The sequence below is a fragment of the Acanthopagrus latus genome, chromosome 9 (genome assembly GCF_904848185.1).
Source record: "Acanthopagrus latus isolate v.2019 chromosome 9, fAcaLat1.1, whole genome shotgun sequence".
NCBI classification, from domain to species: domain Eukaryota; kingdom Metazoa; phylum Chordata; class Actinopteri; order Spariformes; family Sparidae; genus Acanthopagrus; species Acanthopagrus latus.
In genome coordinates, this window is record NC_051047.1 from 27,281,319 (window position 1) to 27,306,815 (window position 25,497).

At 41.7% G+C, this 25,497-nt stretch overlaps 3 protein-coding genes across 5 annotated transcripts; 2 read left to right on the forward strand and 1 right to left on the reverse strand.

The window, feature by feature from the left end:
* Positions 1-157: 157 nt before the first annotated feature.
* LOC119025546 lies at positions 158-2,806 on the forward strand. Its single transcript, XM_037109198.1, has 3 exons — positions 158-455; positions 1,296-1,453; positions 1,525-2,806. Exons 1-3 carry the CDS (start codon positions 278-280, stop codon positions 2,248-2,250), a joined length of 1,062 nt encoding a protein of 353 aa, XP_036965093.1. The 5' UTR covers positions 158-277; the 3' UTR covers positions 2,251-2,806.
* An 810-nt stretch (positions 2,807-3,616) lies between these two features.
* ddx18 (DEAD (Asp-Glu-Ala-Asp) box polypeptide 18) lies at positions 3,617-9,194 on the forward strand. Its single transcript, XM_037109194.1, has 14 exons — positions 3,617-3,803; positions 4,459-4,641; positions 4,729-5,013; positions 5,995-6,130; positions 6,260-6,360; positions 6,474-6,673; positions 6,781-6,895; positions 6,985-7,124; positions 7,208-7,369; positions 7,469-7,621; positions 7,728-7,841; positions 8,159-8,215; positions 8,441-8,618; positions 8,745-9,194. Exons 1-14 carry the CDS (start codon positions 3,701-3,703, stop codon positions 8,891-8,893), a joined length of 2,076 nt encoding a protein of 691 aa, XP_036965089.1. The 5' UTR covers positions 3,617-3,700; the 3' UTR covers positions 8,894-9,194.
* A 478-nt stretch (positions 9,195-9,672) lies between these two features.
* Positions 9,673-25,113, reverse strand: LOC119025545 (glycerol kinase-like). 3 transcript variants are annotated; one of them, XR_005076847.1, is made up of 20 exons: positions 24,864-25,113; positions 21,281-21,354; positions 20,181-20,287; positions 19,990-20,067; positions 18,738-18,817; positions 18,457-18,594; positions 18,074-18,183; positions 17,727-17,793; positions 16,384-16,419; positions 15,780-15,847; positions 15,221-15,263; positions 15,049-15,129; positions 14,858-14,936; positions 14,621-14,717; positions 14,302-14,386; positions 13,661-13,781; positions 12,700-12,843; positions 12,512-12,598; positions 12,132-12,260; positions 9,673-11,215 (listed from the first exon to the last, which is right to left on the reverse strand). XR_005076847.1 is itself a non-coding variant. In XM_037109195.1 (20 exons), exons 1-19 carry the CDS (start codon positions 24,915-24,917, stop codon positions 12,187-12,189), a joined length of 1,623 nt encoding a protein of 540 aa, XP_036965090.1. In that variant the 5' UTR covers positions 24,918-25,113; the 3' UTR covers positions 9,673-11,215; position 12,186. The 3 variants fall into 3 exon arrangements, 2 of the variants coding, with proteins under 2 accessions (XP_036965090.1, XP_036965092.1); XM_037109195.1 differs by having other exon boundaries at positions 12,186-12,260; XM_037109197.1 differs by lacking the exon at positions 12,132-12,260.
* Positions 25,114-25,497: the final 384 nt, after the last annotated feature.

Here is a 25,497-nt window from a genome sequence, read left to right on the forward strand (position 1 = left end):
GAATAAATAATTAAATTAAAGAAAAAGAATGAATAAATACCTTTAAAATTACATTTAAAATTAAATGAAAAATGCATACATATTTTTAAAAAGACATGAAAACATATATTTCAATCAAATTAATATTTTAAAAAACCCTGTGAACTGTCAGGTCAGTAGGTGGCAGTAACAGTCGTTCCTCCAGCTGAACCACAGAAGAAGAGACACATACTCCTGTGTTATTACACAGACGTGGTGGATCCGCCGGTGAGGAGCAGGACAGGTGCTCTCTGGATATATGACACACTTCAGGGGTCAGATCCGGGGGCCACACTGGGGTCCGACCATGGACAACCTGCTCATAGACTTCTGGCGGAAACACGAGTGTCTTTATAACTCCTCGGCTTCTTCTTACTACGACAAAGACCTGAAGACCAGGCTGTGGAGCGAGTTCGCCTCATCCATCGGAAAGTCTGGTAATCAATCCACAGACAGTGTTTTTATTTATTTAACATGTAAGAAGAAGAAAAAACAGCATGCAAGAAGCAGCTCAGTATTTATAGAAAATGATTTGTTAATTTGGTCTATGCAGGATACAAGAAGACATGTAACGTTCAACATAAGTAGACCGATTATACAGAATATTATTAGCACGATAATCGGTATATTTTCGATTATTTGTGTCAATTCTTTATGCCAACATTAATAGGGAGTAAAATACTCTGTTACATAGATCTATTGGCCAGTGTAAACGCATTGTTTTTACAACAATCACTCAAATGTGGTAAAGAGATGTGCAATGAAGTTTTTTTTACAGTTCATTATTAAACATTATGTTCAAAATGACAGCAGTGCACCGAAACAGGAAACTTCTCTGGGAAGTTGAGGTTTCTAAATTACCCAAAGCAGAGTGATATTGATAAGTAAATAACCATATAATTTTAAAAAATGAGTAAATTAATAAATAATAAAGGTTGTAAATAATTGGATTGTTATAAAGTTATGAAGTAAATTAATGCAAAGTATCATTTTATGGCAATTTTATGAATGTAAATAATGACCTCTGTTATCTTTATTTTTATTTTTGGTGCATTTAATTGTATTGCAGAGGAAGTAAAACATAGCAAACATTGAAACACTTGAGTGAATTACCTCAAAATTGTACTTGAGTTAATTATAGTAAGTTACATTCCATCACTGGTTATTCTTAATGATCACACTGAGATTTAATGATCCCTGATCATTACGTCTTCTCTGCTATCAAGTTGATATTATCACAGTTTTGCATGTCTTGCTGAAGCCCTTTTTTCTTGCAGTATCTGATGTTGAGAGAAGATCCAGATCCCTCCGGACTCAGTACGGGCGGGTCCTGTATCACCCAGAGAGGGTCCACACAGCCCAGCAGGAGATGCTGAGGGAGAAGCTGGATTTCCTGAGGCCTTACATAGTTCGCAGGCGCGGTGATCCACATCTGGTAAGATTAAAACTGATGCATGAAAAGCCTTGAATGCAGCCGTGCAGATGTTGAGCTTGTGTTTTTTGCAGGGGGAAAAGTTTGATGATCACGAGGAGGACAATGAGGAGCCGGAGACTGAGGGAAGTATTGATCAGGAGATGGGGAGCTCATTTGGCAGCCCGCTGGATGCTGATGAGACTGGACGAGATCTGGATGATGAGCCTCCGTCTGGCGCCTCTGCCCTTCGCTGTCCAAACCAACAGCCTCAAGTTACAGACGTCATGTCTTTGAGCTGTCTGCACCATCACAACAACACAGGCTCCTCCAACCAAACAGCAAACACATCCAAACACGACCTACTAAACCAGTTTGCAGAGGTGATGTTGGCAGATATGCGTCACATTAAAGACCCCATGGTGCTCATGAGACTCCGCCGAGACATCACCGACCTGGTGCTCACAGCGGTGGAGGAGGACGCGCAGAGACGATGCATTCAAGCGCCGTCCGTGCCCGGGCAGTCGTGGAGCTGCTCCAGGCCCGAACAGCCGTGTTCACAGACTAACTACTCCTGGAGGCAGAAGTTTCTGAAGAGGAAGAGCAAAGGCTGCGAGGTCGGGAGGAGGAGGTGGGAGGAGACGGAGCACACGAGGAGAACGTCCAGGAGTCAGTTATCGCAGCCCGTCCAGCGAGGTCAGGCACTGGAGGGGCTGAGCCTGAGCAGCTCTCAGGTTATCATTCAGGCTTCTGAGATCAAACGAGAGACAGACGCTCACACGGTGAAGACAGAGGAGGAGGAGAATCTCCCACCGGCTTGAAAATGTTACAAAGTTAACGCCATTATTCATGTAGGTTAGGAGGCCTCTTAAAGGGCAACTCCACCATTTTCGCACATTAAAAGTGTGTTTACAGGTGTTGGTCTGCATCTCATCTGATGAAGTGCCTCCAGTGATGTCACTCAGTGGGCGAGTTGCATTGTGGGGAATGTAGGAAAGAATGTATGGAACAATAAAGGCGATATCTCGGGTTCTGCTGTATCAATTTGATCTGCAGTGAAAACATGTTATAGGAGCACAACTCTGCTTTTAAAAACATGAATTCCACATTACCCACAATGCAACTGTCTCTGGAGCTACAAAAGGCTTTAAACTACTTTGTTTACATATGCAGTAGATCTCCACCAACACCTGTAAACACACTGAATGTGTGAAACTGCTTAACAGTAGAAAACTGATTATGATAAATAAATTCCCTCTTTGCCAACCAAAACTCCTGAACTATGTAATATTATTATTAGCACAGATTAACACTTTGTAGAGGATTTCCACAATTGACCACACTGATATTAGAAAAAGCAGCCGAATCACCGGAATGAAAGTTGGCAATGTATGTTTGTGCAAACTATGGTTATGTTCAAACTTTAGATATGATATGTTGAAACTTTACATTTCTTTATGTCCAGTTGTCAGGTTTGTGTTGTAACAATGCTCTGGTTGGATTAAGGCACAAAAACAGTTGTTCAGGTTTAGGAAAACTTCTTGTTTACTTACTCTGTTAACAGTGTGTGTTAATCTGTTAGTGATGCGCTTTAATTATGAGCCAAAGAGTGAAAAATATTGATAGTTGCAGCCACCGACCAGCAGATGGTGGTGTTAAGATACTCTTTAAATTACCATATGTCTCGTGTAGTTTTCTAATTTGTGGACATTTTACACATTACCTTCATAAAAGCATAATAATATTGGATAATAATAATAATATTTGGTATGAAAATATTAAGGGGGGGAAGTCAGATATCAGAAAAAGAGAAAGGGGGGGAAAAGGTGTGTAGAACCAGAATATTCTATATTCTCACTATGTATCTTAAAAACCTGGTTTGGGGATCGTTAAAACAGTGGAAAACAAGACAATTTTTGTTTTCTTCTGAGTTGTATGTGTTTCAGAGCCTTGAAGAGCTCCAATTAACACTTGAAAAACTGACTTCATGTTAAGACTGAACTGAACAATATTTATCTAAAAATCGAATAAGTAAATAAAATACAAATGATAGCATCGTTTGTTAATGAGAAAATAAAGGTAGATAAATACAAATTAGTTTAACATAATTTATAAAAAATAACAATGCGATTTTTGTTTTTTTGTTTTTTTTTAAGTGCCTGTCTGTGAGATGTTCGAGGTCCTTCGTATTTCCACTCAGGCAGTGCAGACGGTTACCCCGAAGGGTCCTGAACATCACACACATACACACGTGTGCTGCGCTCCGTAACCATGGCGGACCTACAGATGAAGCTTCTCCGGAAGAAAATTCAGAAAAGAAACGAGAAGAACAAGGAGCGAAAACTACTCAGACAGACAGAAGAGAAAGAAACAGGTGAGGGCGGATACATAAAATTATTCGGCTGTTGTTGTTTGTTTTCTGTGTTTCTGTCGCGGTGACGAACTTCACATGCTAAGCTAGCTGCGTTAGCTCCTCACGGCATGATTTCTGATCGGGAGGTCCCAAAATGTAAAAGATCTTGAATTTCACTAACATACATTATGTCAGAGTAGATTTATGTATAATAAAATAAGTTATTTTGCGTTTGTCACAGTAATTTGCCTGAATTTGGTCGTGGTTTTCATGTTTTTATTTTGCTCAGTAAGCTAGCTAGCGTTCAGGTTTCCAGAGTTTTCTTGCAATTTGAGAGTCAGCAGAGGAAAATCTGAAGTATTAGCTTGTGCTGATGTTTTTGGTCAGTGATGATGTTCTGTTATGTGACTATATTTGTGCGTTAATGTTTTATTTTCCTAGATTTGTCTCTGTCTCCTGCTAAGGGACTGCAGATGGAAATTAGCTTTAAGCTAACACTGCTACAGCTAAGAAATTGTGTACTGTCCCTGTCAAATAATAAATACACCTTATACAGACTGACAGAAGCTTAATTAAATATTTGAAGGCATTAATAAGTCAGGAAGCACATAATAACTGCATGACATCTATTTCCTCAGTATTTAGTTAATCATCTCTTTAAATGTGTTTTTGTCAGTAAAATCAAATGGAGTTGAGGAGGAATGTGAGGGAACAGCATCTGCATGTAAGACAGATAAGAAGCCCAAGAAAATACAGAAGAAGCCGACTGAAGAACCATCTAAGGGGACCACGACAGAGGAAACGTCTCTGAAGAAGAAAAAGAAGAAAAGAAAACTGGCAGACACCTCCGAGTCACCAGGTAACAGGTGGAGGAGTTCAACAACATGAAGCTGTCGGATTGGTGTTTTTGTCATGACAAACTAACACGTTTTAATTTTTATACCAGCTGAGAAGAAGACCAAAACACTGAAGGAAGAAGAAGACGAAGAGGAGGAGGAGGAGGAGGGAGCAGCAGTAGCAGATGAAGATGGAGATCAGGCTGATGTTAAACTAGAGGGAGCTTCAGATGATGATGAGGAGGAGGATGATGATGAGGAGGAGGAGGGTGAGGATGATGATGATGATGAGGAGGAGGAGGAGGGTGATGAGGAGGAGGAAGATGAAGATGACAAACCCAAAGAGGGAGATGATGAGGAGGAAGATCAACCTGAATTACCCGTTGGCTTAACAGGTATTTAAATTCAGCTGTACAACAAAAGATCTTCGCTTTGTTCGATGAAAACATTTGTATTTTTTTCATGTGCTTGATTAATGAAAATTTCACACGTCTGACATCTGAGTCATCAGTAGTAAAACAATGCAACAATTATAAAAATGTAAAAGTCAGACTTTGTTATACTTAAAACTGCGGCTTCTTGTGAAAATCTCTATCATGATTGTTTTGATGTATAGATCACATCAGAAAAGGAGCCGTGGGTAAATGGGTTGGTATTGAATGAAGTGTGTTTTATTTGTTTTGTGATAAAATGCATGAGTTTGTAAATGTAGTCTGGCTTTAAAGAGATATAAGGGCTGTTTCTGGTTAAACAAAAAGGGTTTCACAACACAAGAGAAGCAGACTCATCCCTGTAGGAATCATTTCTCTAACACCGTCAGACATTTAGAATAACATGTTCAGTCTGTCGGAGGTGTAACGAGCACTTTTAGAAAATGAACTTCAACTATTGAAGCCACCTGTAATGTAACTTCCAGCGGAGGTGATCTACTGGACCAGTTCTCAAAGTTTTTGGGCTGAAGAGTCATTTACGTACCAAAATATGTCAATTTAGGGCCCAGATCCTTAATTATAATCTCATATTCACCAAAAGAAAGGTCATTCTAGAAAACTTCAAAGTGTTGTCAATGTGTGAATGCAGAGAAAAATGTTTTTGTGTCAGAGCAGTCAGTTCAGGACCAGCGTTGCCTCTATGTGTTGCCCGCTCAGTGTTTCCATCATGAAACGGGTGTCAACTGAGGCATACAGAGACTCTTGTGGTTTTCTCTGGGAGGCGTCACCAGTGATTCTCCCGCCTGGATTTAACTGCAAGGACACGACGGATTAGTCTGAATATCTGCAGGAAATATCTGTGTTTGCTTTCTGTTCTCGGCTTTACTCTAAAACGAACCTGCTTTCGGGTAAACTTTGCACTCACTAACTGAACTGATGTTTCAGGAGCATTTGAGGACACGTCCTTCGCTTCTCTAGCTGAGCTGGTGAGTGAGCACACGCTGAAAGCGGTGAAGGGGATGGGCTTCGAGCACATGACTGAGATCCAGCACAAAAGTATCCGCCCCCTGCTGGAGGGGAGGTAAGTCTGTTCGTCTCTGTAACTCATGTAACAGAATGTCAAACTGCATCACAGATTATGAGCTGGACAGAAGAAAGTAATGTTATTGTGACTATAATGATAATTAGTTTCCTTTCTGCTTCTCTGCAGGGACGTTCTGGCTGCTGCCAAGACAGGAAGTGGTAAAACGTTGGCCTTCCTCATCCCGTCTATAGAGCTCATCTACAAACTCAGGTTCATGCCCAGAAACGGTAAGATGATTATCTCTCCTTTGTTTTTTGATTGAGGGAGTTATAAAGCTTTCACCCAACGTATCAAACTGTTTTATAAGTCTGTAACTGACTCTTTCTCCTCGTCCTCTCAGGTACCGGTGTCGTGATCCTTTCACCCACGCGTGAGTTGGCGATGCAGACGTACGGTGTGATGAAGGAGCTGATGCAGTACCACGTGCACACCTATGGTCTGATCATGGGGGGCAGCAACCGCTCAGCTGAGGCCCAAAAACTGGCCAATGGCGTCAACATCCTGGTGGCCACACCTGGTCGTCTGCTGGACCACCTCCAGGTGAGCGTCACATTATTTGAGTTGGTGGTTTTATCGCTGCTGTTCATTGTCTCAGCTCCCGCTTGTCTTTAACACTTGAACATTAAAAAATACATTTGCACCCTCAGAATACGGCTGGATTCATGTACAAGAACCTGCAGTGTCTGATTATCGATGAGGCCGACAGAATCTTAGAGGTCGGCTTCGAGGAGGAGCTGAAGCAGATCATCAAACTGCTGCCGAGTACGTATGGACAGTATTTTCAACAGTCTGTGAGAAAGCCATTCTTCTCTCCCTACATCTCTGATTGTTTGTTCCTGTGTTTTCTCCAGAGAAGAGACAGACCATGCTGTTTTCAGCCACTCAGACCCGTAAGGTGGAGGACTTGGCTCGTATCTCCCTGAAGAAAGAGCCTCTGTACGTCGGCGTGGACGACAACAAAGACAGCGCCACCGTTGACGGCCTGGAGCAGGTACTGTCGCAGCATTTCTGTTGGATCTGTTGTGACGTGTACGACATATAATCTGAGGTTAAGTGATGTGTGTTGTGTTTCAGGGCTATGTGGTGTGTCCGTCAGAGAAGCGCTTCCTGCTGCTCTTCACCTTCCTGAAGAAGAACAGGAAGAAGAAGCTGATGGTGTTCTTCTCTTCCTGTATGTCTGTGAAGTATCACTACGAGCTGCTCAACTACATCGACCTGCCCGTCATGGCGATCCACGTAAGATGAGAGACTGTGAGATCCAGAAGCCTCGTTTACAAGCCAGCTGTTGTGACAGCAAACAAAAACACAACGGTTTGTTCCTCTTCTGTTTCTCAGGGCAAGCAGAAGCAGACCAAACGTACCACCACCTTCTTCCAGTTCTGTAACGCCGACTCAGGCATCCTGCTGTGTACTGACGTGGCGGCTCGAGGGCTCGACATCCCCGAGGTGGACTGGATCGTCCAGTACGACCCTCCAGATGACCCCAAGGTATCAAAACTACTCCGACAGACTGCAGCAGAATATGAATTCTCTGTGAGAATCGAAGTGGAGTGACGGTTAAAGACGTGTGTCAAGCTTTTCTTTACGTCCACAGGAGTACATCCACAGGGTGGGCAGGACGGCCAGAGGCATCAACGGCCGAGGCCACGCGCTCCTGATCCTCCGACCAGAAGAGCTCGGCTTCCTCCGCTACCTGAAACAGGCCAAGGTGACTGTCTCAACTCAAAACTGTCTTCTGTGCAGAATAACACTGTAGTTTACATTTAGATTAAAGTGATTTTTGACAAAATTACACAATTGAAATGTTCCTCCTACGCAGTTAGTTCAAGGACTGTCAGAAATGTGAAAATCTGATAATATATCTTGTTTTTACAGTTTCTGGTTGTGACAATTTTTGTTCATTTTGATACGTTTTTCAAATCGTCCTGCAGGTTTTTGGGTTCTGAAAGTGGCCTTTACTAACATGAATGTGCCGCGTCTTTAAGTAGGATTTGCCTTTATTAACATGTGTCCTCTGTTGTCCAGGTTCCTCTGAGCGAGTTTGATTTTTCTTGGAGTAAAATCTCCGATATCCAGTCCCAGGTAAGAATTCCACTTCTTTAGCTTCAGTCAATATCTTGTTGAATCAGGAGGCATACAAGTCTTAAAAGTCATTGAAACCTCAAATTAAAACATTTTTAAGGCCTGAAAAGTCTTGAAATAGTCTTAAATCTGAATTTCTGAGGTTATAATTGCAGCAAACATTTAATTTAGTCAAGCTCCTATTATTTGTCTGACTGAAGTGTCAAACTGTTTCCTGTTCTCCAGCTGGAGAAGCTGATTGAGAAGAACTACTATCTCCACAAGTCGGCGCAGGAGGCCTACAAGTCCTACGTGAGGGCTTACGACTCCCACTCGCTCAAACAGATCTACAGCGTCAACACCCTCAACCTCCCCATGGTGGCGCTGTCGTTCGGCTTCAAAGTGCCTCCATACGTCGACCTGAGTATCCTTTGCTGTGATTTGACACTGTGTTACATTTCAAACTGCGTATTGTTGTTGTTCGTTTTGAGTCAGGAGTCGTTTTCATGTTTTGTTCCAGTTTGTTTATCTTAACTCGCCTTCTCTCCAGACGTCAACAGCAGCAGAGGTGTGAAGATTCAGAAGCGCGGCGGTGGAGGAGGGTTCGGATACCAGAAGTCCAACAAAGGACACAAGTCCAAATTCTTTAAGCACGTCAACAAAGGCGGGAAGGGAGACAAGCGGCAGTTCTCCCGCTGAACCGTTGCAGCAAAATAAATCCTGGACTGATTCCTCGTCTGTGTATCTGAAGAACTTTTTATTACATGAACTTCCTGTTTGGAGCCGGGTGTTACGTCACGTGTCCCTCTGACATCATAAGACCCCCCATCATGTAAATGTTGAAGAATTCCTCGTGTTGACGTCACGTTCAACAGAAATGCTCGATTTTCTTCATTTCACCTGCCCGGATTATTACATCTATTGACTTTATGTACATTCAGTTTGCTTCGTTCATGTTCTGTAGACTTTTCTAATTACAGTCACTTGATTTTAAACCATGTGAGGTGCTCGTGTCCTCGTTTTTATTTTACATTTCAAGTCTTCATCGTCATCACAATCATTGCAGCATCGATTTAGTCCTGCAGAGCGAAAAGACTCTTGCGTTACATGTCATCAAACAAAATACAGACAATGAATAACTGGCAGGCATCACAGCAGTTAATACAGTCACTAAATGTTCCCTTTAAATGATGGAAAATCTGGATAAACATTTAACTTAAAGGTCCCATATTGTAGGAAGTGAGATTTCAATGTCAGTCCAATGTTTCAAGGAGTCATCAGGACTTAATGGTTATATTTAAAGAATTCAGAACAAGAAAGGGTCATTACGTCTGAATCTCAGTGTGGTGTCAGCTGTATTGAAGTCTATGAGAAGATGATAAACATCTATGTTGTATGACTTCTGATGAGGAGGAGAGGTTAGAACCACTGATGCATTCCTTCCTCATGAACACTCTGTCATTGCAGTTTCATCAGTGGTATTTGCTTGAACCTGCCCAGTGTGGTCACAGCATTAACATGTCAGTAGTCTGAGGTGTGTTCATTTAATTTTCTTTATCAGAAGTCATACAACGCCGGTCACACAAGAGTCCAAGATTCAGTGACGCAGTGACCCCTAGTTTTATTTCCTATGAGCCGCTACAAGAGGTTAGCATCACCCCGCTTCCAATGACAAGACGTCACTGAGGCAAAACACAATTTATGATTCCTACACATTTTGTTCAGCAAGATAATCTTCACAGATGATCTTTGAATCTGAAATGAAATCACCCGAAGTAAAAGCCGTTACATCCGCATCACTACTACGTCCTTCTAAAAAAACACGTCCATATGAAATGATCGATGTGCAAGTTGCAAAGTTAGAATAGTTTAACTGAAGTTGTCCTGTAAAGCCGGACTAGTGAGCAGATGAGTGTCCGTGTTTGCTGTGATGACATTTAATGTCCCTGACAGCCTCTGTAGTCTCATTTAGACACTCGTTAGCAACCACTGTTATAAAACCACTTGCTTATAAAAATGTCTTAGAAGCTTGTGTTTACCAGAGACGTTATTTTAAGCATTTAACCAAAAAAAGAGTAAACTTATGTAAAATGATCACAATATGGGACCTTTAAGTTTGAAGTACCTTCATTCTGATTTAAAGTGAGCTTCAAGATTTTCATCAGTGAAGGTGTGAAACGGCTCGGATTTAATAAAAATCTGAAATATACAAATCTGTGTTCATAGGATCAACATGTTTTGACTTGATGGATGGATGCTTGATTGAATCTTTACAGTCATGGTGCCGATTTCAGTAATTATGAGCTTAAAAAAATTTAAAAAAAATTTATAAACAGAAAACACTTTTCCCTTTAAAAACTCTGCAGGGCTCCAACGATCATCCTCTCCAGACATGACAAATAAAGTGCTGTTGAGAGCCTGCGGTGTCACTCCTCAGTAATACAAAACCTTTAAAAACATGTTAGTGTTTTTACCTGTCGATCCCAAAAAAGTTTAAACTCATACTATCTCATAAAACCTTTGTCTCTTTCCTCCAGTTCTTCAAAGAACAACCCAGAACAGACGCTGAGTTAGTCCCTGTCAACAACACTATTTACAGAACAGTTAACAACAGTACAGTATCCGTTTTGCTACAGCGACGAGGTACAATAGTGCGACTCTTTACTTCAGACGAGGAACACCTGAACATCCCGCTGCACAAGGTGAAGAAGGCAAAATTCACAGTTTTTCCGAGGATGGTTTCCCTTACATTAGAAAAGGGAAGACGACAGTAGTTTGATCAGAATTGGTTCCGTTCTTGCTTGAAAAACACTCCACAGGTTGTCTCTCTTCAGTCCAGTTGGCACTTGAGGTTGATGATAAACTGTCACTACTGCTGACAAGGCAACACGTCACCTGAAACAACCGCATCTCACGTCACGCAGCCGCCAAAGTCCTTCAGTCACCGTGAGCTCGTTTCCTCCTCCAGTTTTTCTCCGTAGTAGGCTTCCACGTTCCCGTACCGCGATTACTGCTGGTGATCTGTGAGGCCAAACAAGATCATTTTATCATTAATAAACTGGGATCATTCTCAGAGAGGCAAAAGCAATAAGTTCAACCCATTTGGACGGCTGCTCTGTCACGTAGCATCTAATCACTGTACTGGACTATTTATACAGGGCAAAATAAGAAAAAGTACTTAGTCAAAAGTTAACAGGCAAAAACATAAAATCTATCACGTAAACCTAAAATAGGTCTCAGCAATAAAACTACTAGGTTTGATTTACAGAATCCAAATACCAAGTTAGTTTTATGGAGAAGGCCCTGGTCTGGATTAAATTAATAGAATCAGCATTCACTTCTACAGGAGCAGCTGTTTGACATTACAAGTGACCAGACACACAATGCGAACCAACAGAAATGCGCTTCAGGGATGCAAAACTCTGTATGATGCAGCACGTAACGCGCCACCACAGGACGAAACACCTGCATGAAGCTCCAGAAACGTTTAGTGAACTATGAAACTCATCCAAACCTTCCATCGACATTGGGGGTGAGTAAATAATGACTGAATTCTAATTTTTAGGTGAACTGGTCCTTTAACCTGCTGCTACACTTATGACAGAGCAACGGTCTGACAGGAGGAAAGTGATGAATACAGAAACATGCAGACCCAACATTAACTTGAGGGCAGGACCAACACAGAGTTGATTCATTTCATAATGATCCTGATGTGCATGGATTTTTCTTTCTCTCACATTTATCCAGTTGTTCACTTTGTGTCTCATGTAAACTGGTTCTGTGTTTATTCCTGAGGTAAAGTGGATCACTCTGCCTCAAACAGCCGCTAAGAAAACATTCCTAAATGAAACCTCTGTGTTGGTCCGACCCGTCGTCACACTGTGTTAGTGATGCCCAGAAATGTGACCGAGCCACAGTCAGCCCCGTCACAACGTACACGTGTTAGTGCTGTAACCGTCACGCGTGGCATGCAGCAGGAGTGAACTCGGACCTTAGGGGTCCGCTCTGATGGGGGGAGGGGTGGGAGGGACCCCCCAGGGGGCGCCGTTCATCTTCTTTCCTAAACCTGTTGTCAGCGAGGAGGAAAGAAAGAGAGAATCCCAGATGGATCACAGTCAGACTCAGACAGACGTGTTTACAACTCCAGGTTCAGGAAAACATCATGAAACACAGATGAAACTATTCCTTATATTTCCTAAAAACAACAGATATCATTTGTTGGCTTGTCACCTTCTGCAGTAGAAGCAAAAATAAAAATTTAAAAATGCTGGAATATCTTCAACATTTAAACATTTCCCTCATAAGACAAACGCGTACCGTTTGAACTGCAGCAGGGCTCTATGGTCTCCCAGTTCATGGCTCTCTGGACGGCTTTCTTCCAGCGGGCGAAGCGGAATTCACTCTCTGTGAAGAGGACAGACGGACAGACAGACGGGTCAGGTGAGTGATCACAACGTGCCCAAAAAAAGTGCACCACACTTCTCCTCCGGGTGCGTCTTCCTCACCGTCACAGTTGATCTGAGGTATATATTTCTCTGATGTGACGTGTGGGAGGTGATCGGGGCTCAGGTTCCACACCTCCACCCCCTCTGCTGCCCCCGCTGCCATGGCTGCACCCAGAGCTGTGGTCTCGGACATGGTGGGTCGGACTGGACCAACACGGGACAGACGAAACACAAACACAAAAGAATAAAAATTAGAACAATCTCTGATGTCTTATGTCAAACCGGGCGATTCAATCATTCCAGCAGAAAAGTTTCAAAGTGACAGATATTGTTTAAATTTGAGTTCATCCCTAAATTTGTGTATTTTTACTTTACATGTTGAAATAAACATCCAGCAGTCTGTCTTGATATCAGCAAACATATCAGCTGGACGTTCTGATGTCAGTTCAGGTCCGACTGACATTCACGGGTACGTGGTTACGTACACACCAGTAAATCTGGGTTCTACTCGTGCACATCAAAGTCAAGGTTCATGTTGCGTTCTCTTTATTTAAAATGGGACAAAAGTCAGAGCGACAGAACAGTTTAAAGTCCAGGTTCAGACTTGCGTCAATGGTTTCTCTTATTGACCAAACAGAGCTGTAAAGTTCAAAGCTGTTGTTTGACGAGTAAAGCCATTTATGCTTTTACAGCGTTTAAGAGTAAAGCAGCAGAACAGAGATATTGTTTTTTTTAATCACACACATTTCCTTCCTTGTCAAAACCTGGTTCCTACATGACTCACAAAGCAACATGACCACTGAAAGTTCACTCAAGGTTTAGGGGTTCCATGCTGGTAGCCACTGATGTAGCCTGGAGCCTCTGGCTTCAGGCAGAGGTTAAGATCAAGCTACAGAGATTTGACCAGCTCGCTGTCTTCTTACTCCACATCAGAGATTTTTTTTTACATTTTCAAGCTCACGTGACTCACACAAGTCAGCATGATGAAGTACGTGCATTTGCACGTCACGAGTCTTCTTACCTACAGACATGCAGAGGATGTCGGCCTGCAGCTGCATCAGCAGCCTGTTGGACGTCATGCCTCCGTCCACCTGCAGCATCGTCAGAGGGATGCCGCTGTCCTGGTTCATCGCCTCGAGGATCTGAATGAGACCAGCATGTGCCACTTAAACACAAACCAATGTCAGCCAATAGAAATCACACAAAACCTGCAGGGTCTTTTACACCAAACACTGTTGAAATAGCTGCTGATATAAAGAGTATTTGGTATTTTCAATCTCTTATTGGAATACATGATTATTATTACAGGGCTGTTGAAGTAAGAAAAGAGACTTTACAGACTCAGAGATGAATGTTTGTGTTGATTCTTGTAAAATCATGTATATTTGGAGAGCTGTAGGCGGCTCACACAGCTCGCTTTATTTATTGTTCTTGACGAGACCGCTTACCAAACAATGCATTCTGATCACGCAAATCATAAAGCCACAGTCAAGGTTTTATGAGGTTGAAAAGACCCAGAATCATCTTTTAAGTACATAACATCTACATGTGATGCATCTGCAGTCATTTGACTGACATAAGCATGTTCCTTTCTCATTCGTCTCAGAGCGAGAAGTAGGACAAAAACAAAATAAACTGGGTGAAGAAGGGGACACTGCTCACCTCTCTGGTCTGAAAGCAGACGGCCTCGAGAGCAGCAAACGCCAAGTGGTTCCTGTTGGTGAACTGAGTGAGTCCACAGATGATGCTGCAAAACAAAGAAAATACAGTAAAGATGCATTACAGTTAGACACGTCAGTAAAGAGAGAGAGGTTGAAAATGTACATCAGCAGTCCTGATTCTGAGGATGAAACTGAGAATCTACACATGAAAACAAACTCGTGTCACATTATTATAGACAACATTTCTCCCTTTGTCCTCATTTCAGTTTCAGATGGCAGCTGATGGCTCAGACATTTGTTTTAACAGCTGACAGTCTTACCCTCTTGCACTGGGCTCCCAGTAGGGGGCATAGAGTCCGGAGAACGCCGGCACAAAGTAACAGCCGTAAGACGAGCCAGCTGCTGCTGCTAGTGTCTCTGAGAGAAGACAGAGGGAACAAAACAAGAAGAGGTTATTGTTATTCAAACATAAGTGTCTTTTTTTTTTTTTAAAGAGAACCAACACTGGCATTAATGAATCACGAATTTCACATGAGATTAGGTAAGATGCAAAGTACCGATCTCAGAGGAGGACTGCACGATGCCCATGTTGTCCTTCAGCCACCGCACCACCGCCCCTGCGATGGCCACTGAACCCTGAGAGGAAAGACAACAGACTCGAATCACATCAGGTCTAAGTGACAGTGGCTGACCACTGCAATGTAGAGGCGAGCTCAAAATGAGAGGGTGGATGAAATCTTTCACACACCTCGAGTGCGTAGCACGCCGGCTCCTCTTTTCCCATTTTGTAGGCGACTGTGGTCAGCAGGCCGTGGTCCGACATCACAGGCTGAGAGAGTCGGAAGAAAAACAAGAGCGTGAAGGAACCGAACACAAAGGTGCAATTTAAAGAAAGTATTTCCTTGGGACCAGCATCTTACCTTCGTCCCTGTGTTTCTGAGCAGGAAGCAACCGGTCCCATACCTTCACACAACAACAAGACAGATTAGAGACCAGCGATTGAATTATTAAAGACATTCCTCTTCAAGACTCAACAAAGAAATGACAGCAACAACCTGTCAGTCACAATCAGTCACTTTATGTCTGAATGAGATAGAAGATAATCCCAGCTCTCTGTCGGTACATACGCCTAATTTGTTTTGGAAATTCATCTTATTGCTTTCAAATTCAACAAGATAAAAACTGTTATCTTTAATCTGCACAACCTGCCTTACTATCTGTATTTTTAGGTGTTTAATCATTAATCGACTTTCAAAGAGGAACCTGGCAACAAATCTTGCAACATTTTTGGGCAAACAAATGATGTGATGTCGATGTGACTTAGTTGTTTGAAAGATTGGTGACATAATCACAGAATTTCCACATGCAGCAAACTGTCTTTAATGTCGATATCTTGTTTCAGCACTATGACTGCAGAAAGCTGAAGGAAGAAGATAAAAAAAACAAAACCATTCCAGAGTGAATGAACAGACGACTCACGTGTTTTTGGCCTGGCCTTCCTTGAAGCACATCTGACCAACCAGGGCAGCTGACTGGTCACCGAGACACTGAAGAGACAAGCTCATGGTTAGACGGCCATGACAGTCTTTGTCACAAGAGTTTGATGACCACATTTGAAGGATCAATGCAAAAACCTTTGCTTCTATCAGCCACTACATATGATATCTGTATTTTTTTTCCTCTCTAATATCAGTATCAGTCAGGCTCTACTGAACAAGACAGCTGAAAAGTAAAGTTATCCAAATTATAACATGAGCAGCAGATTTTTAGGTGTGAATATCTCTACAAATTATATAAAATCATATTAGCAACCACTGAATAAACAACAACAATATAGGAGAACAAAAAAATGTGAACTGTAATGAACTAGACTAAGCAGTAGTGAGGTAAGTGTTAAATTAATTTGCGTGTATTAACCTCTGAAGATCAGTTTCATGCTACTTTTAGGTCGCCGCTGACGTGATACATCTGTGACGGGCTAATATTGGCCTGGGCAAAGTATCATGAGGCGCGAGTGGGAACGTCTGGAGGAAAGCCACACGTAACACTGCTGAAAGACAGACGTCACTGTTCTCAAACTTACCCCAGAGATCGGAATTCCTGTCAGAGAGCTGGATTTCTGGTGACAAGACAGAGACACAAGTTTAGGGTTTGGATAAATGACGCCAGCTAAGACTTTCTGAATTAAAAAAATCCCATGTAAGGAGAAAATATGTCATAATAAAACAAAACATTTTGAAGTCACAGTAATCTATATGAGCCATAATTACATAATTCAGCATGTTATCAGTTCAAATTTCCATCTTAATGTAATAATCTCCAGGTAGCAATAATACTGTATAATCCCAGTCACGTCAGAACGTTTTATTATTATTGATCGTATCAGTTTAACAGCTGCGACACCTTTGCCTGTTGCCAGATAAACACCAGCACTGCAGAGCGTTTGTTTACATGCCTGTCTGTGGTTGATACAAATGAAGATAAGGGCCCTTTTCCATGACAATGTGCTGTTGCAAATGTCAGGATAACAAGAGATAGCATCTTTTTTTGTGCTAAAATTTCATTTATACTGTTAAGAGAAATGCTGCTTTAGTGTGTGAAAAACATCTTTTCCAAAAAGGAACAAAAGCTGCTTTTTAAATTGTAGGTTAGGGAGGATCTGCGTAGAGGCTTTCCAACAGTAAATGACAGGTTGAATCTACAAGGTGGAATAAACATCTGAAAAATAAGGTAAACAAACACAGCACTACCACTTTGGACTGAAGGGCAAAGTGCATGTTGCACTAAAAAGGGTTTACAGTTAACATGGAAGAGCAGGTTGACAGATAAGACACGAGCAGAGACAAACAGACACACACGATAACAGACGAAGAGGAAATGTTATCGTTACGTAAATGACAATTCATTACTTTTTAAAATCAATATAATTGGTAGCTGTGGTATGGAATCATCTGCCAGAACAGCCTCTAAACAACACTGGATCGTCTCATCAGGTCATTTATCAGAGTCAGAACACAGTGAGGAACTTTATTTAACTACAAGGAACATTTCACCCAAAAATTACAAACTCAGTCTGTGTCTTTTAGACTTCCTATCGCTTGAAAAATGGATCGTGTCCATCAGACAGTCAATAAAGTTTCAGCTGGAATTCTTTTAGTACTTCACTAGAAACACTATCAGCACATTATCTCCTATTCTGAGGAATTAAACAGTTATCTTATCAAGCTCTGTGGCCATTACAGTGATCAAAAGGCTTCATGGAACCATTCAGCAGAATGTTTAATGATTACAGCTGAATCTAAATTTGGGAGGGATTTACAGCCCTTGAATGAGTTGGAAAACAGAAGTAGGTCAGATCCTATCAGGTCCATCTCACAACACACACACAGGATTACAGAACAGACAGTGAAGGTTGTCTGAACTCACCATCCAGCCGTAGATTTCAGACGAGCTCCTGACTTTAGGGAGGATTTCCATCGGGACGTCAAAGTACCTGCAAGAAGCACGATAGCAACCAGTCACAAACATGGTGCATCTTGGGAATGATTTCACTGCAGGCAAGTGCGGGAATCACAGTTTTTTTAAAAACACTCTATAAGAGATTTTTAACTTGTTCAGAACAGTGTAAATTCATGACTGATCTCTCTGCATGACCGATGTCAAAAGTACTTTAGAGACCAGCTGCACCACTGCAAGAACAGCAGCTAGAAGACATTACAGACAGGCTGACAGACGTAAGCTGAAGGTTATTCATGTTGCTCTGTTGGGTTTACCTGCAGAGCTCAGGATCCCAGTCCATGGTGTGAATGTTGAAGAGCATGGTGCGACTGGCGTTGGTGACGTCTGTGCAGTGGACGCCTCCGTTCCTGCCTCCCGTCAGGCACTACAGAAAATAACACCGTGTATTACAAGTGTGCATCAAATGCTGTAGACAATTTCACAATTAGAAACGTATCATTTTTTCCCTCTGTAGCTTGATTTTAAAAAGGAGCTGCCATGTCAAGAAAAACACAGCGTCTTTTCTTGTATTCTCTGACTCCGGCTTGTAACCAAACTTTATTCAGCACAGCCAAGACTCACTTTAAGAATGATTTGTTTTCTTAACCCTCGGTCTCTTCGGTCAGATCCACAGTTGCAGCCTTTGAGCGGCTCTTACCCAGATGATCCAGGAGTCCACGGTCCCAAACATGGCGCGCTCGCTCAGCACCGCCTGTCGCACTTCTTCCACGTTGTCCAACAGCCAGCGGAGCTTCACCGCGCTGAAGTAGGTGCTGATGGGAAGGCCCGTTTTGTGCTGGAGAGAAAACAGTAGAAACAAAGATTAGAGAGAATCACCCAAATTTCTATTCTCAAGTAAAGTGACTGTAGTTTGTGAGAGCTGCACCCTGAATCTAAAATCTATTATAAAACAAAGGATTTCTTGTGCGTCTCTCTCACCTTGAGGTGGTTCTTGTTCTGGCCCGGAGTTTTGTTAATGAGTCTTTCCACTGTTGACTGTGTGCGCAGGTCCAGCCAAACTACAGACAAAGCAAACAGTCCTGAATTAGACAGAAATGTCATCAAATAATGCAGTTCTTCCACAAAAGACTGACTCTGAAACCCTTTTGGCATTTAACTCCATAAAACAACTTGTACATCTTGTCACAGGTGTCATGTCTTGGAGTTGACGATGATTATAATGATTATTAGGAGCGAAAAGAGGTGAAACTTACCAGCTTCAACTTAATTTAGATGCTATATACATTTCCATTTTTTGAGACCTGAAGCTAATGAAAATAACCGATCATTAATAATTATCTCAGACGGTGTTTCACCACAACATCCAACAGAAGCTACAGCCTGAAGCTAGACAGCTTCCAGGAACCAGTAGCACCAGTTTATGTGAAACTCAAGAGTTTGACAGCTTTTGCCCGACAGCAACAACACAAGTATATAAACTCCGAGGATAACGAGTATGAATAGCTGAAACCACAGACTTTCTCAACTTCCTACAAATGCGGGCTTATGACATCAGAATCATTTGATTTTCACACTCACATTTCATCTACACACCAACCAAGAGGCGGTTTGCAGATAAACCAGCCTTTCAAACTGAACCTAAAGACCTTCGCTGGGGTATCAATGAAAGCTTCTCTTTACACACAGGCCTCGAGTGGGTGGTGTCTGCATGTGTTCAGCTCCTTCACTGAATCACTACCACATGGGACGGTGGGTGGTGGGAGGTGGGGGCAGGGGCAGGCGTGACACAGGACACTGGAGTCTGACGCAATCTAGTCATGCACTGTGCTGTTTCCCAGATGACATAATCTCCTTACTTGCTCAATTTAAGATGTTTCAGACGAGACGTTGGGAGTGTTAAGTCTGGTTGTAACACAGAAGTTGCAGCAAAGGAAATCTTTACAGAAAATACTTAAAATCAAGTGTGGAATCAAGGGAGGAGGTGTAAATGTGCATGTCTGCCCACAAATTCATTCTTTTTTACATTTCTTTTATTCTTATTCTATAGTTTAAACCCATTCTTAACAGATTTCCACTTGTATACAACATTATGGATGCTGCTGTATTGTGCTGCGAGAGAGATGCTGATCACTGTGCATCGAGGAGAGTTACAAGGGTTTTGGGGGTCTGAAGGGACACGTGTGATGTGTTTACAGTGATACTTGTTCGCAGAGATGTATGATGAACCCACCGATGGCGTTGTAGAGCGGCTCTCCCGTCTCTTTGTCCCAAACCAGGGTTGTCTCTCTCTGATTGGTCACACCCACCGCTGAGAGAAAAGCAACAACATAAATGTCAATAAAGCCTCCATCTTCCACCCACTCCTCCCTGCGAGGTGTGGCTAATGGTCAGTTTTTTCACAAAGTCTGTCTCCACTCCCACCTTTTATGTTGGAGATGTCGATGTTGAGCTGATGGAGTTTCTCACAAGTCCTCTCGATGCACTCGTACACAGACTGCATGATCTCCTTGGGGTCCTCCTCCACCCAGCTGATTGAAACACAAATTGTCAACACATGTCAGAGACACAAAAGATGTAAACAAACCCATTAACACATCCTGTAGTTATAGTGTGTGTCTGCTGCTGCACTTTCTACCCGTCACATCACTAGGCTGCTCTGTGTCAGTGGTCATTATTTGTTAAAATATCAGAACTGTGAGATGATAAGTGCCTAATTTACAAACAGTATCTCATGAATACAAAACCTACTACAGCAGATCGGACGCAATATTTACACAGGTAGGGGTCGACCGATGTGGATTTTTCAGGGCCGATGCAGATTATCAGACATCAAGAAGACTGAACATAGATATTTGGGACTGATACTCATTTGTAGTAAAAATGAAAATCATTGTGACACAATTTTGACCAGACCGACAATTTACTGATGTAGCACACCACTAAAAAAACCAAAAACCACGCAAGCTTTTATACGTACAATAAAAGCAGAGTTGGACCTTAGACTCAGTTTTGTTATGGCTGGCACACAAAGTAAGTGATTCATCTAAAATGCAGTTAAATTGTAACATAGGTAAAAGAGTTAACATTCAAAGGAAAAGCAGAAGGCACAGTTTCTTTTCCAGTTTGTATTAAGTTAGTTTAACAAACAGCTACAATATTGAACCGTAAAATAACGATACAATTTACATCGAGTGTTTCTGTACAACTAGTTGTAGAAGGAGAACGTTGGTTTTGTTGGTTTGAAGAGTTTCTTTGTAGCTGCATCTGCGACTATTGTGTTATAATGAAGTTGAGCAGCAAAAGTGCAAAATATTCTTTTTTTTCCCCTCAGAGAAAAGAATTAATACATTTGTGTTTTGGTCGGTTTGTCGGACAAAACAAGACATTAAGAATCCCCCTTGGACTTTTTGGGGAAATTAAAATATGCACTGTCACTATCATCTGGCATTCTTAAACAAACAATTAATTGAAAACTAACTGGCAGACCAATATCATGAATGTCATTAGCTCAAGGAACTCACCCTTCTTTGGGGTAACTCTGGTTGACCTCCACTTGGTGGTGACTCAACAGTTCGGCTGTTTTTGCGTTGAACACCTGCGGAGAAAATTCACTTCATGAGAGACCAAGAGCCGAAAGAAAACAAGGTTGTCAAGAATATCAACACATGAATACATTTTAAATATCACAACGGCTGCAGAGTTAGTAGGAATATTATCAAATATTCGAAACACAGAAGCTGCAATTTTTTGCAATTTGAGTAGGAATTGTGGAACAAAACTGAAAAAGCATTTCTATTAATCATCAGTTATCATGTGTTTATAACAATAGGATCTCTATTACTTATACATTTAATAGTATCGAAAGTACAGATGATACTAAAAACAGATCTATAATCAGGCGGAATATTATTTTTTTTTTAAACAAGATAGAGAAAGTTATCCAATTTCTTGGCTCCTGGGGAGTTTTTGTGTTTTTGTTGTTGTTGTGGTATCAAAAGATGTTTCAAGGTTCTCAATACACTGGTATTTTATTGCAGGTTCTGGTACTGGTAAAATCATAGAAATAAAAAAAAGAGGATAAAGAAAAGTGCTTGTTTAAAGGGGATAAAGTCTTTTTGGCACAATACAGGAAGACTCCGTTACGGAGGAGGAGAGATTTAACATGAAGCTGCGTGAGTCAGACAGAAGTAAGCATTTCTTCTAATGAGCTAATAGGATAAAGCTCTGTGCAGCCTCCTGTGAGCAGCACTACAGGCACACAGCTCAGCCGCACACTCAAGGTTGCCAGGTTATATGAATTCAATACGGAAACACACCACACTGGGAGAAACTGGGAAACATTAACCTGAAGAGCATATGACACACAAGCTGCTTAAAGCTTCGCCGCAACCTTGAACTCTTTAAACTTTACGACAGCTGCAGAAACCGGGCAGACACACAGATAGAGGCAGGCCACAGGTCGACCTCGCTGACACCGAGAGGAAAGAGGTAACATTCAGCTGAAGTCACACAGTTGGACAGCAAACAGGAAAATCATCACCCTGTCATCGAAGGAATGACTGGAGTGTGACCAGACAAGCTGAAGTAGGAGGCCTGAGTCCATTAATCACTGACACATTTTGACTGCAAATCTGACAACTGTGTGTCCTCAATGAGAACAATTTAATGTGTCCCTGGGTGTCTATTTTGGCACAGAAAGCAAATTATCTCCAAATTTCAGGAAATGTCTGAAACTATCAGAAAGGAGGCATGGAGGGATTTTAGACGGCAGTTTACGGACATCACCTCACAGGACTCCTTCATTTTGCTGTCACCAACACTGATGTGACGTGGCTTTCAGCAGGTGGAGATACAGGAGGAGTCCTGAACACAATACACCATGAAAAACACCCGACAACAAATACAACCTCTGTAGTGATATACATGTCTGCATGAAGCTGATGGAGTCATCTAATGCAGACAAAACACCCCGAAGTTCTCATGTCACAGTAAAGTCTTTGTTTTAACAACAAAATTTAAATTTAAAAAAATTGTAATGCAAAGCTCGAACCTGATTATAAAGATACAGTACACCCTGGTCCTTACTACATTATAGTGCAACTGTATTTTTACAGTTATTTAGTGTATTTATTTTACAAAACACCATGTTATGTTACTATGTCACTTCAAGGGGGGGTTAGATAATGATGATTTGAATGTGAAAAGGTTAAATACAATCAAGCTGACCTGGTACCGTAAATCAGCTGACAATTACTGAACATACTTGATGACTTCATGCGGTCTATCTGCTGCTGCGACTGCAGAAAAGCTGGGAGGATGCAGGAGTCGAGGCTCAGTTGGATGATTAAGGACATCATCATCATCATCATCATCATCATGTACAGGTGGAGACATGTATGTTTATTGTCACCTGGGAGCATCAATGCATCTCATAAAGAGCCTTCCAGGTTAAAGTTTTACCTCGGGTTGAAATGACCTTGTCTGTGATTCACCTAAAGTCGTCAGATCAGCATTCAGTCAGGGACCTCACAGAGGGTCAAAGGCCCTTTGGACAGAGCTGGTCACTAATTAAGAAAACATCCACAGCAAAGTTCTCACAACTAGTTTTGAATCAGTCCCTGTGGTCTCAGTTAATCAAACGGAGAAAAAAAAATGTCAGGTTACACAAAATATTTACCAGATCTAATCAGGAATCAATGATTCTGTTCATCTGTGCCTGGGAAATCTAACAAGTGAAACTTTTTATCTCCACAGAGCTCCCAAACAGCTGTAATCAGTGCCAAGTCTGAAGCTTCCAGCTGACCTACTTGAGAAAGCCCAATTTCATTCACAAAGGATCAGTAAACAGGATTCATCTGGTTCCAGCAGCAGAAACATTACGACAAAGGAGCTGGGTTAAAACATATTTAAGTCTCTTTGCTGGTTAACAGTGTGAACAAAACAAAAAACAGAGGGACATTTTAGACAAAAATGTGCAGAACAGGATGAGTGAGTGAGCTTTAAAATGGATCAGGCTGGGCAGCATATCAGCTTTTTGAGATATATTGATATATTTACAAACGAGGTGTAAGATTAGACAACATAGTTTGATGTTGCACTGCGTAACTGGTTTCTTCTGGAGTTTGACACCTATATAGGCTGAAATTACATATTGTGCATTTAAAACTGAAAGTTTAGCCCACTACAAAGTATATGAATACATTATTTTTGATTCATGAACTTCAATAATCAAACAAATATCATGCTGTTATCCAATATTTCTTTGTGTGCAGCCAGAAAAGGTTAACTGGCATTTAAATGATCATTTATCACCTGGAATAAAGATGAAATGTGGTTTAACTAATGCATCTAACTGCTTTTACAGTATTTTACAATTGCTTTGGCTCCAGTTTCACAACATTCAGTGTAAACATTTCACAGTACAGGACAGTAAATCACATGATAAGTAATCACAGCACAGCTATTCTACTGTGTGTTTACAGTTAAACAATATCTTCATTAAATAAAGTCATTCTTACACTAAATAACCTTTAAAACTTAAATCTCTGTTGCACTTTTTTGAATGTTTGTGGAAGTTTGTTGCTAGTTCTCTACATCACATGACGATGGCCAATTAGTTTTATGATGCAACGATGCTTCAAATAAATTCAGGTTTAATTATGAACATGTTAATGTTGTGATGCTCTTCATAATAGAGGAAAGATAAGAACATAACTTGTTTTGCTAATAGTTTAGCTCATTGAAACTCAGTTACAGCATCTTACAGTAGATGTTGTGCTCATTTACCAGCAGGGGAGTAAAAAGTTTCTATGTTTAAACGTTAAATAGTTCAGTAAATGTCTTTTATTAGTGGTTAGAGAGAGAAAATGAAAATGCTGCTAGCTTAAACAGACACAACAGCGGTATCGACAGGGGGTTTCCCTCGTTGTGTGTAAGTTAGCATACAGGCTAATTAAACTAATGTTGGCGTTATTACTTGTACGAAGTTTGAATAAACACTTTTAGTGAGTTTTATCAGTCGAAATCTTCGTCGCGCGTTAACTGTTGTGAAGGAAGAAGTGAAATGACCCTCAACGTTTCAACCGACTCCACCACGTCACTCACCAGAAACCTCGTCGAGCTCGTGCCCTGATCGATCGCAGCCACCAGCGGATCCATCTTTGCACTTTTCCCCCTTCGTGTCCAATAAAACACTCAGAACAAGACGATGAACCGGACCGGCTGTCGGTTCTGGAGCGAACAGGGATTCTCAGATCGACTGGGTTTCTTTCTTTTTTTTTTTTTTTTTAAATACCAGCAACTGCTCCGCGCGAGGGGGTCTGTCGGCTGGGCGGGCTGACCAGCTGGAACGTGCGGGGGATGTACCGGAACCGGCCAATGCTGAAGACGCGATTGGCTCAGCGTCAGAAGGCGTCGGACACGCGCTGGCCAATCAGGATTGGGGGCACGTTCTGCAGAGGTCCTATGGAATAAGAAAAATGCTGCATTCAGGTGCGACTCGGATGGCCCCACTTTCCGACTCGGGAAGTCGTCCTTTCTCCGGGTTTTAGAGCAGCATGGACGCCAGAAAGAAGTTGTTCTGATTTTTATCGCTCAGACATTTCAAACAACACGTTGACAGCTGTTTCCGGTATTTGAGTGACAAGGAAGCGTAAGGAAAACGACACAATAACGAGATAGAATAATGATTTTTGCTAAAGGATTGTTACTATCAACCCAATGTTTACTTTTATCCGCC